The sequence below is a fragment of the Mchenga conophoros genome, linkage group LG11 (assembly GCF_057382185.1).
Source record: "Mchenga conophoros isolate Kocher_MC1m ecotype Shallow Benthic linkage group LG11, M_conophoros_male_GT1.1, whole genome shotgun sequence".
Classification (NCBI taxonomy): domain Eukaryota; kingdom Metazoa; phylum Chordata; class Actinopteri; order Cichliformes; family Cichlidae; genus Mchenga; species Mchenga conophoros.
In genome coordinates, this window is record NC_140536.1 from 12262177 (window position 1) to 12274739 (window position 12563).

The window sequence follows — 12563 nt, forward strand, 5'->3', positions numbered from 1 at the left end:
GTAGGACCAGTGAAAAACATGAAATGCTGGATATTCCGAATAGTAGTATACAACCATAAAGCTACAACAATCACACTGAAGAAATCAGGCAGATACTTGCTCTCTAGACTGCCATCCAAACGCCTAACCATGCATGCCCACAGTGATGTCACAACTGCAGGCTGCTCTTTGGTGTTGTTTCAGCGTGCTGCACACCTCTGGATTTTTGGACCTGGTTTGTGTGGTGCAGCCGGTTTTACGAGACAAATGCATGTCCGTCTGTCTTAACTACCATTTCAATGATATATCAGCAGTACATACAAAGATACGTGCTGCAACAGCTTAAACAGTGGAGACTTTTTAGGGAAAACGCTGAAAAATCACTTCGCATTTCAGCCTCTTCTATTCCTGGTGACACATATCATTCAAGAGAAGACTGCAGTCACTGTGGTGAGCCTGAAGTGACAGTATAAATGATGACGGGGCTCTGGTGACTTCATCCTCACCACATGGCACAACCAAAGCAGTGAATTAGTCCTAAAAGTCATCCTTTAAAAGACCACCTGCATTAGTGCCAACTTCACACAGAAACTCTTTATTCCCCTGTTTTGCTCTTTGTTTTTTTTTCTTCTCTAAACAGACCACAGATTTACACAAACAAAACTGAGCACTAAAAAAGGAAATGCAATAACAGCAGTACAGATAGTGGCTTGTTATGCTGGAAATAAGAGGCCACTTAATTGGGGTCTGATAGTCTAATAGGCAGCCCCTCTGATTACCAACTCTGCACATTGGCTTAAATTAGCCCACTGATGAGAAGCCAGGGGATTCAATTATGCTGGGGTAGAAATAAGGGGCCCTAATAGGCCACTGTATCAGGAAACATGGGACTGGGCTGGGCTAAAGTGCTGATAATTGGTTGTTTAGTTGGGAAAGTTGAGCCTGTTGGTAATTAGAGATGCTGAGACGTTTGGAGAGCCACCAAACAGACGACACAAGGAGGACAGAGGGGCGAAGGAGGAAGACAAGGGTCCTTGGTGCAGCAGAGAGGGCAAAGGTCACGGTGGGGATCTCAGAAGTGCACTTCAGCCAATGAGGTTGCAGATGAGGGAAAACATGTTATGGTACTGTGGAGCGGTGTTGATTCAGTAAAGGTCAAGATGGGGCAAAGCAGGACTGAAAGTAAAAATCAGGAGTCTGGCTTTATCTTTCAACACGCTCTCTTAACAGTTCCTTCCTTCCTTCCTTCCTTCCTTCCTTTCTTTTCCTTTTAACTATTTTTTTTTTTAATTTGTCTTTCTCGCCAATAACTACTACTTTTTTCCCCCATTGTACCTCATCTCAGGCAGGTTAGCTACTAGCAGCAGCTGGATGTGTGTACAGTGTGTCTGAATTGAAGGAGAAGGAAGACTGAATTATGGATGAGGTTTTATAGGAGCCGGCGGCCTGTCTGGTCCCATATTCACTGTCCCATACTTGAGGAGCAGGCCTGCCTCGGAGCATCCCTGCCTCATGTCACTCACGCGGGGTGTCTGTGTGTGTCTATTTGCCTTCCTGCCAAAATCTAGCACTTGTATAAAAGCACACTCAAAGTCTTTTTGCAAAAACAAACAAACAGCAGATACTTTTCAGCTAATTTCCTGATTAAAATGAAAACTATTTAAATAGTTCTGTGCACAGGCACACCGCAATTAGGGTATTTGAACAGCAGGAGTTTGCAACAGGACTGGTGCATCGAAACAAAACTGGTGTTTTCCATGAAATATTGCCATAATCTTAAAGACAAAAATCTTATTAACTACTGAATCAAGCTCAGCATCACTGAACACAATCAGTGGTCTGGTAATAACCTCCAAAGACCATGATGAAAATAACGCTTTTGTTTTCTAGAAACCTGTGCAGATCCTTACAGTTTTCACTCCTCTGTCTTGCTATCACACTGTGCAAGTGTCCTACATACGCCATCTGCAACATTTTAGAACAGTGCAACATAAGCACTCACCTACACTAACTGTGGTGCTGCAACACCGGGGAGTCTACTATATCGTGTGTCATCAATCTGCTTCAAACCTATCCACGGGCTCATACAGAGGTCGATGACAACACTCCTAGTCAGGATTTACCCGAGTGAAAAAAATCACGACTGCCACGGCCAAAACAAATAGAAAATGCAGAAATAATGTCACGCGTGTGGCAGTCAGAAACCTCCTGCTTCTGTGTGCCCAAACCAAGTGTATGGAACTTGTCAGTAAAAACTCTAAACGGCCACTAAATGGCAGAGAGGAGGCTCTGAGATTGGCACCAAGAGGAAGGGAATGGAAGAAGTGGATGAAACAAAAGGCCGTTTGTTGTAGCTTATGTGTGATAAATGCAGCCGGTTGGGGAAGTTTTCACGCTCATTGGAGCAGGTCATTATGCAGGAATTGCTGCTTGCTCGGCCCAGACCGGCCCTGTATTGGTTTTCTGAGATTCATGCAACTGATGGTTGTGCTTTGCTAACCCCCACATCAGTTGCTGCTTGTCTCCTGGGGCACTGGCAGTGAGCAGCTGCTTTTCAGTTATAATATCTCAAAGAAGACAGCATAACGGGTGTGTGGATGCAAAGAAGAATCTATTAAACATCGATCGGCTGCTTTAAAGTGTGGTATTTAAGGCTCGAATTGAATTAATATTTATTTAACCCTTTATTTTGCCAGAAAGTACCCAGTGAGATACGAGATCTCGTCTCTTCTTGTCAAGACAGTTTCAAATTATAAATGAAGAATATTCCTTAATTAGATTTGTTAATGTAACTAAGTGGGAGTGTTATAAAAACTGAGATACTGTACGTACAATCCATATTCACTCATAAAGCCACATATGGACGGCAGAAATATTGCTTATGGTGTATTTTTACTAGATTATAAGTCAAAAATTCCAACCTATTTCGATCCAGTTTTTCTCTTTCCTTCTTTGGTGAAATGATTTTTATACTTTTCTTGTTACCAATTAAATCTTCAAATCCCTCATTGTTAAGTTTTTTTTTTAAGCATTATCTCAATATAACTAAATCACCCCTGAGACAGCATCAGCACATTTAGTCTTTCCCTTTTTTCTTAATTTTCCACAGTGCTGAAAAGAGTCACTTTTTTCATTAACGTCTATCAAATGAATGCAACATAAGGACGGTGACACAAAGACACGAGTTTATCACGAACAATGAAGACTTGATGTCCTATTGGTGTTTAAATAAAAAAAATAAAAAAACAGTGACGGACTGCGTGTTTTTGTCTCCCCCCTCCATCGCCGACACATATCCTATTCCACATAGAAAAGTGTCACATATAACACACGGTTATTAGAAACAGATGTTGATTTTATCACCGGTGTCTGTGGCTTCTCTCACAACGTCGACACAATGTCATATGCGCTGGGATACCAGGACACATTTGCATGACATACACACCTGTCCTCCACAATCCAACACGCCGCGGTAACACAATAGGCAAGTAGAAACTCACGAGAGTAATGTTTCATTACACGAGGAACAGAAGGTGAAAGCGAGGAAGGGTAGCCAGGGAGGAGCACGGATGCATAACTTAAGTAAAAGCCATCGAAACCCATATTTGTTTACAGATTTGTTTAATAAGGAAAAATATATGCAAACAAATGAATTTGCCTGTGGTTATAACTGTGTATTAAGATCATCACTTACAAGGCCAGGCCTCCTCTAGCCCTCTACAGTAGCCATCCATCATGCATTATTAAGGAAAATAGAATCTGCATAAAGCAGCAACAATGCCTTGAAGAAGTTTATTTATTTATTTTGTCTTTTTAGGCACTGAGCAGCAGATCCTCAGTCGCTGTTAGCTAATTACAAAGCATTTGATCTCTATGCCCACAGGATGTGCAATTACAACCTTGGTTGAAAATTAGGAAAATATTTCACAATTAAAAATAGTGGGATGAAGACGCTCTGACAAAGCTAATGGCGACATCTCACCTGTGCGTGCATGTGTGCGTGTTAAATGTGGATTTTCGGTGCTGGACTAGACATGAGGCTGTTTTAACAAAGCCAATGCCCGGCAAACACAGCTGACCTCGCTGGAGGGAAATAGCAAAAAAAAAAAAAGAGAATATACCATCTCCCAAAGCTGAAGCAGACATGCCATACTTGCTGAATTTTAACTAAAAGAAAGTTCTAGTCAAGGGGTGATTTAGCAAAGTCGCAGCACTCTTGTAGCTCCAGTACCTGTAGCTCCAGTTCTGCTCCGCTGCTATCTACGCTTAGATCACACAGGCGTCGCCACTTCTTTCTGGCATATCTCTGCGCATATCACGCAAGGAAGACAATTGTCATTACAGTTTTATTAAAATGTGTCCTATCAGCAACATTTGCACATCGCACATCTAACCTTCCTTTCTTCCTTCCTTCTTTCTTCCCCTCAAATTCTAATCATCATTCCCCTCCATCACTAGCTGGGTATAATTCCCTCTCTTCCTTGGTTTGCAAAGGACCTCTGCTTTCATCCTCGAGAAGGGCTCTAATTCGAAGTGCGACGCTGAATAAAGAAGGGGGGGGAGGAGAAAGAGAGAGTGATATGGAAAGAGAGCAGCGGAGGAGACGTTCGGGTGTCAATCAATCCGGCGCGAGGGGCTACAAGGGCCCGTGACTAGGGTGCGTTTGATCTGTGTCTTTCAAAGAGAGAACAGCAGGAAGGGCCATCACAGACGATTTGCCTCTCGCTGCTGGCCCTGGTGCCACTCTGACAGAGAGCAATCACAAGCAGGTTAATTCAACATCTACCTTCTTAATCTTTTCTTCCCTGTCTCTTTCTTTTGGTCTCGTTCTGTCTACTTAGATGAAGAATTGCTCCTTCTGCTACCACCTCCTTTTCCCCTCTTTTGAAAGACTGAGAGATCACAAGTGTGCTTTCAGTGCCCTTTCAAATCCCTCTATAGTCTGAGGGCTTTGGTCAGGTAAAGAGTTGTTGATTTTCCCGAACTCCTACAATGCCGTATTTATGCGTCTCTATCAGAGGGCCATGTTTCATAAAACGGTAATAGATTTATGATGGCAGAGTGGGATTGGAAGTTTCCTTCAAAAAACTTTGCAATGGAAGACTTTTTTTTCTGGGGTACGAAACACCATCAGATGCATTTTTAAATATTTTTCTGTCATTCTTTGGTTCACATCTGTGGTGTGCCGTGAGCTGAATATGAATGAGAGTGTAACGATGACATCTTGAAAATATGCTGCTTAACTTGACTGAAAGAGGAGGATGTGTTCCCTCCAGATGACTGAAAGGCGACGCACATTCCAGACAAGATCTGACCTCCGGCAACTCTGAAATCCGAAACCCACACTGGATGAAGCCTGCTATAGCACCGGCTTGGACACATAGAGAGAAATGTCCTTTACTTGGCATAAACGTTGTGTTCTCATATGGCTCACCAGGTCATTTGAAGAGAGACAAGGACATAAAATTAAACTGTGAAAAAGTCTTCTCCACCAAAGGTCAGCCATGCATGAGGACAAACAGAGGTGAGGGGATTCTGGGGTGAAAGGGTAAGAAGAGACATAAAGGCATGCTTTGGTTAAAGGTGAGAGGGTACAGAGCATATTGAGGGAGGCGTGTTTAAAAGCAGCTGAAGGTAAAAGGTTGAATAGGGAGGTTAGGAGGTGGAAGAAAAAGAGAATCAAAGACAGAAGTTTGTCCTTAAATTTGACAAACGGAAATCATGGGAAGAATAAGCCTGTTTCAGAAATTCATAACTACAAACTTTTCAAGGACACCATCCAAATCCACTCAAATTCACTAGGAAATACACCACGGCGTCGCCAGAAAGCCAGCATGTCCCTGACTGGCCTTTTCTCCCATGGTGCTCTCCTCCAACTCTAGTGCCTTTATGTAAGGTCAGAGGGATAACAGGATAAAGGCTGTCTTCTCTGCTCCTCTGAAGGACAAGCACTCTGCCGATTGGATTTGGTGGCGTTCAAGGACAAAAGAAAGAACACTGGGATACAAAGGAACCAATAGAGGAGGAACAAGATTTCATCTGTCACTATGGCCTGAGTGATTGGCAGGGATGGCTACAGCAGCAATCTTTGAGCGCTGCCTTTTTGTGGCTGGGTGCCCTCCATCAGCACTGAATAAGAAGACTCGATCCACTGACAAAAAAAGCACTCAAAGAGGCTGGAAGATCAGACCTCCATGAAATAAAAGAGCATAGACAGGTGCTATAGAGGAAACTAGGTGGTTTAATTCAGCAGAATGACTTCACATTTCATTTACAAATTTGTGTGTTTGTGTGTGATTGTGTGTGTGTGTGTGAGTGAGTGCACATTAACATGGAAAGCAGAAGAACAGAAAGGCATGTTAGGAAGCACATAATTCATGATGTGAATCATGTGCTATGGCCTTTGCAGTGATTGAACTCAACAGTCGAATGCCTATAAAAGAGTTTTGAAATTCTCTTCATCATCGTCATAACACCGAATGATAAAACATCTTTTGGAAAAAGATAGCTGTCACTCCCGAAGCTGGTTGTGCCAGACCTTTCTTCCTGTTAAAAGGCAGTTTTTCCTTCCCACTGTTACCACGTGTTTGCTTATCGGGAGTCGTTTGATTGTTGGGGTTTTCTCTGTATTCCTGTAGGGTCTTTAACTTACAATATAAAGCAGCTTGAGATGACTGTTGTGATTTGGTGCTATATGAAAAAACTGAATTTAATTGAAAACTGGTTTTCGACCCTTATTCCAAAGACATGGTGAATCACTGTCAAGTCACACTGAAGGTGTTTCGGTGGCACTAAGACCCTCTGCTGGTTTTTCCTTTCATTTGTAATGTATCTCTTTGTTTCCATCCAGGAGCTGGTTAGAAGGATTCGTAGATATGGATTCAAAAGACAAATAGGGTGAAATAATGGCACAAGAATAATAAGATGACCTGTGATTTTTATCATGGGTTAAAACCAGAGAAAATGAATTAAATTTCCATAAAACATAATGCTGTGGCATCTTTTTATTTTTAACCTATTTTCTGACTTGTGTATCACATGCTTAAGCTCCGTGTTCTACAAATGCATCCACATGCTTAATGGTAGCCCCATGACCTCTCTGCCCATGTTTGGATGCCCCCACATTGCCTGTTTTTAAAGTCTTAAAATGAATTTTTATTTCTTGACTTTTAACTCAGAATGAGTTAAAACTGTGTTTTCTTACCTTCTATTCTATTATTGTTTTCTGTTTTGGTACTTTGTATAGCACTTTGTTAAACTTGTGTTTTTAAAAAGAGCTTTATAGATTAATTGGAATGGATTAATACTTAATACATACAAAATAACAAAAAAACATCCTTTAACTTTCAGGTAAGCAAGTGGAGCTGCACATCACCAAAGAAAGAAAAAAGGCACTGTTGTTTTTAAATGTAGGGACAGTATGTTCTTAGAAGTCCTTCTTTTTGTGTTTTTGTTTACGGGGCACGGACATTTCAGATGCTGTGAAGGGGGCACTACGGACCAAAGTAGGGGGTACAGACGGATGTCAGGCTAGCTGCCATGGTGCATTAGTGAATTCTGCTTCGCCACGCAGAAGAATCCTTGATGATATGGAGACATCTATGTAACACTTTCTATTTCTTTTAGCAGCACATTACCTGCGTGCAGGTAGGCGAGGTCTGGGTTCTCAATATCAGGGTGATTGTCCTTCAGGTGGTTGCGGAACTCCATCGGAGAGTTGGTGGCATAGTCACATTTGGGGCAGTTGTACATCTTCACGCCCTCGTGTTTTCCCGTATGGAGTATGTGCTTTCGGATATTCTCTGCACAGTTGGATCTAAGTGAAACAAACAAAGATAAAAAGGCTTAATTCCATTTTGGAATTAACAAAAACAAACGTTGGAATTAAAGATGAGAGTCATGAAGGAGAAAACACAAGATCAACACTTGGCAACATTCCCAAAAAAGGTTTGCTGTACTAACATTTTCTTTATCTGTAATGATGTAATGACACACAGACACACATGGGCACACTTCACACAGTAACACGCAATAAAAAAAAATCAAGCTGGGAGAGAGGAGCCATGTTTGGACTACAAGCAGCACATGACTAAAGACTCTTTCATGGACAGCAAACACACTTGTTACAGAAACAATATTTACATTTTGTAGATATGTTTGATATTCTTTCACGCCTTTATATTTTGCTCTGCTACTTTCTTTTCTTATAGTTTTTCAGCTGTTTGTGTAATGGTGCTGGGGACAGCGCCTGCTACGAGACCACTGTGCATCTAGAGGCCCATTGACTGCATTACAAAGATATGTCTGAAGGCATCTGTTATTCAGTATGTATCATTTGCAGCTGTATGAAAGCTATATAGGATTAGTGTTGTATGCTGTGTGTGCCTGAGTTTGTGGGTCTCTGGGCCAGTCAGATAGGGCAGGGAGCTACTGCAGGGTATACGATGTAACTATGTCAGCCCAGAGAGTAACACACAAACCTCTGCTGATTAATGACGCTGCCTGACCTGCTCCCAGGCTCTATCTAAACCTGCCCATAGACACACACAAACACACTCACACACATAAGTGAAGCTCTGAATGATTAAGACAAACATGCACATACATACATATGGAATACAGACATATAGAAAGGCCAGTTTGAGCCAAAATAAAACAATAAATCTCTGACACTGCTACACAAGTTCGAATATACAGACATGAATCCGTAAACACACACAAACGCTCGTGCATTTAATGCATCATGCAAGCAAGCATGTGCGGTGTAGAGCACACTTTCGCACACAATCATGTGTTGATGGATGGGGCACTCGTGCTCAGTTTGGACCTGACATTCTCGGACAGTATAATACGCAATTACTCTCCCTTATCACCTTGGCTGGGACAATAAAGCCTCACAGTACCATAGCTCACACCAGCCAAGGAGAGAATTTGTTTTCACTTTTCCAGAGACACCTCTCTCCATCATGGGGGCCATAGTCCAGCCTGGCTCCACTGCGGCCTAGAAAAAAAAATTAAAAATACAGAGCGGGCCCTCACTGGTGTCTGTTTATGCTGTACAAAACACATAAGGACCAGCCAGCAGTGAACAATGAGGGCTCTTCATGAGGCTCAAGACCATGTTTTGGACGCAGTCTCAACAAAAGAATGAATGAAACACATTTTGAGAGCGTTGACCCAGAGCACTAACAAATAAAGAAATGTCTGTTTGGCCAGTGGATTGCAGAACACTTTACAGACGAGCACTCAGGAGCCACTTTATTACCTCCACGCGGTCAACTGCTCGCCAAAGCAAATATCTAATTAGCCAATCACAAGGCACTTAGATATGGTCGAGACAACCTGCGAAATTCAAACTGAGCATCGGAATGAAGAACAAAGGTGATTTAAGTGCCTTTGGCTACGTCCACACTAATGTGTTTTGTTTGAAAACGCATCGTTTTCTCTCCGTTTTGGCCTCCGGTCCACACTGAGACACCGTTTTCCCTGAATGAAAACGCAGCGTTTTGAAAACGCTCTCAAGAATGCATACATTTGAAGACGGTGCTTATGCGTCGCGGTGTGGACAGCAAAAACGGAGACTTTCGAAAACGATGACGCATGTTAGTCATGTGATGCAGTCATGTGACCAATTAAACAAAGACAGCGGAGGGTTTATACAGCAGTTGTTTTGTTTGCTCTTAATTTGACAGCCATATTAAAGATTAATATCAGTTTGTACATGCTTCAGATAGCTTTCCTTCGAAGTCTTTAATTCTCACTTGCTTTTGCAACTTTGTACTTTTGTATTACTCGCAGCAACAACTCCACCTCATTGTTAGTCCATTTATAAAAACTCTGTGCTTTTCCTCGTCATTTTACCGCGACGTTTCAACGAGCTGGAAAGTAAATAAGCGGCAGACAGAAATGAGGCAGGCTGAATCTTCTTGCATTTCACGCATGCGCAATACTGGAGCGTAAGCGTTTTCGTCCGTTTCAATGTGGACGCACAACTCTGTGAAAACGTCTGAAAACGCTAGTGTGGACGCGGAGCGTTTTCAGACAAAAACGCTGTTTGGTGTGAGTATTTCACAGACTGCTGATCTTCTGGGATTTTCCCACACAGCCATCTCTAGGGTTTACAGAGAATGGTCCAAAAAAAAGAAAATATCTATTAAGCACCAGATCTCTGGGTGAAAATGACTGGGTGATGCCAGCAGTTGGAATAGAACAGCCACGCTGAAAGGAAGGCGAACGTAACTCAGCCTCTAATTACAACTAAGGCATACAGATCGCTTTTTTGAATGCCCAACATGTTAAACCTTGAAGCAGAAGGACTAAAGCAGCAGAAAACCACACTAGACCTGTCAGCTAAGAACAGGAAGCTGAGGCAACATTTTCATGGTAGGTTCAGAATTTGGTGTAAACATCATGAAAACCTGGATCCATTTTTTGATCTTCAATGGTACACGCTGCCGGTGGCAGTGCAATAATGTGAGGGACATTTTCTTAAAACACCACAGCCCACCTGAGTATTGTTGCTGACCATGTCCATCCCTTTATGACCACATTGAACGCATGATGTGATGGCTGCTTCCAATGGGAAAATGCACCATGTAACAGAGCTCACTTAATATCACACTAGTTTCTTTAACATGGCAGTAAGTTCACTGCACTCAAATGGACTCCACAGTCATCAGATCTCAATCCAATGGAGCACCTTGGCTGTGGTGGAACAGGAGACTAACATAATAGGCTTAAGGCTGACAAATCTGCAGCAACCGTGTGACGCTGTCATGTTAATATGGACCAAAATCTCTGAGGAATGCTTCCAGCACCTTGTTGAATCTGTACCATAAAGAATTGGGGTACTTCTGCAGGCAAAAGGGTGTCCAACCACGTACTAGCAGCATGTGCTTTATAAAGTGTCTACAGGAACTGACCTTAGTTGTCATTTTCATATTTTATCCAAAAAACTGTCAAAAATTGCTGTGATTACTTTCTTATCAGCCTCATAAGCAAAACAATAACAGATTCACAGGCAAATCACAGCCATCTGTTGACTTTTCATTGGCATACGGACAAAAAAAAAGAACTTTAAACTGTCTCATGCTCCTAAATTAACACAAATGATGCTGTTAAAAAATGCATTTAATACCAAAAGTGAGCTGATTTCTTATTCGAAAGCGGGAGCATAAATAGATAAAATTTGAAGCGGAGCTAAAAGGTTCTAAAGAGAGCGCGGGTGGATTCCTAGGGGGGCCATGCTATCTCTCAGATATGGTAATGGCGTAATTGTCATATTAAAACAACACAACGTGCGTTTAGGAGTCAGCAGGTGTCACAGTTAGTGAAAGCCCACACCAGCCCTCCTACTATACACTGTATTAATTAGTCCAACGCTGTTTCAACTTCCTCCCCCACCCATGCACTCACCATGGGAATCAGCCATACTGATGCTCATCGGCTACATCACCCCTTCTCTGCCACTTTCTGCTTCTCCCCTCTCTCTCTCCCCCCTTTATTTAAGCCATTTCCATATTCCTCCTCCCAAAGACTGTATGGTAATGGGAGAGGTGTAATTGAGAGGCGCTTCGTTAGAGGAGATTTAAATGCGCTTCTTTGTGTGCGTTAAGAGTTGTGGGGGGTGCAGGGTCTGTATTTGGATCACTGGTGCTATTTGGATTCTTATTCTGCCAGGGAGGCCCAGTTATCATCATTAATGCCTCTCCCTCCTCCTTCGTCTCTCACTTCACTTTTACAAGGTCGCAAACCTTCCTGCCACTGACAGCGAGCGTGTCGTCCTCAAAGCCGCCGTCGCCTTGAATTGGAAACACTGCTTTAACAGGTAGATTGAAACATGAATGGTGCGGCATTCAATAAACAAAACCAGCCCCACAGTCACGGCGACGTGCAGGATTCAGAGGCTACATATCAATTAGGCCGTTTTAGATGCCACTGTGACTTTAATGAGAAAAAAAGAGAGTGGGAAAAAAAATCCTCCTCTTTGTGAGCAATAAAAACGATTTCTTAAAAATTATAGTAAAGAAGTTTCGCAGCTTGCATAAACAGCTGCAGAGTAGTCAAATAGACATCATTAATTGACAGCCCAGGACTCACGGTGCAATATCATTAGAATATTTTTACCACTATTTCCCATCTATAATTATCCCCCCTCTATTATCTATCTCTGTCTGAATGGTAGATGAGTGGCATTTGATAGATCATTTACTCCCTGCTCATTTACATGCATTTGAGAAGCAGCCTTGATGGGGATAATACTGCATTAAGTGAGAAACATAGCTGCCATTTAACATGCTACATCTATAAAACAGATACATTTTCTTTGGGCAAGAACTGTCAGTCACCTAGCTGCTTCATTAATGCTTCAATACTCAATATTGCTCTATGGCTGCATCCTATATATTTCATAAGCCCGGCTTGTATTACAAGGTCAAACAGGCTAACTCATCTACCAGCTCCTTATCACGGTCAGGCCACGAGAGACGTCACGGTTTTAAAAATGCATTCAGACAATAAAAGCCAAGCAAAGATGGGACCCCTCACGGGTGTCTAGGGCCCCACACATTCAATTCCTCATCCTC

The 12563-nt window shown here is 42.3% G+C and overlaps 1 protein-coding gene across 1 annotated transcript in view; it reads right to left on the bottom strand.

Moving 5' to 3' along the window:
* The window catches only part of znf407 (zinc finger protein 407), a 154730-nt gene that overhangs the window by 38598 nt on the left and 103569 nt on the right, over positions 1-12563 (bottom strand). The window contains exon 9 of the mRNA XM_085290913.1: positions 7617-7795. Coding sequence (XP_085147039.1) covers positions 7617-7795 — 179 coding nt within the window. The remainder of the gene's footprint in view (positions 1-7616; positions 7796-12563) is intronic.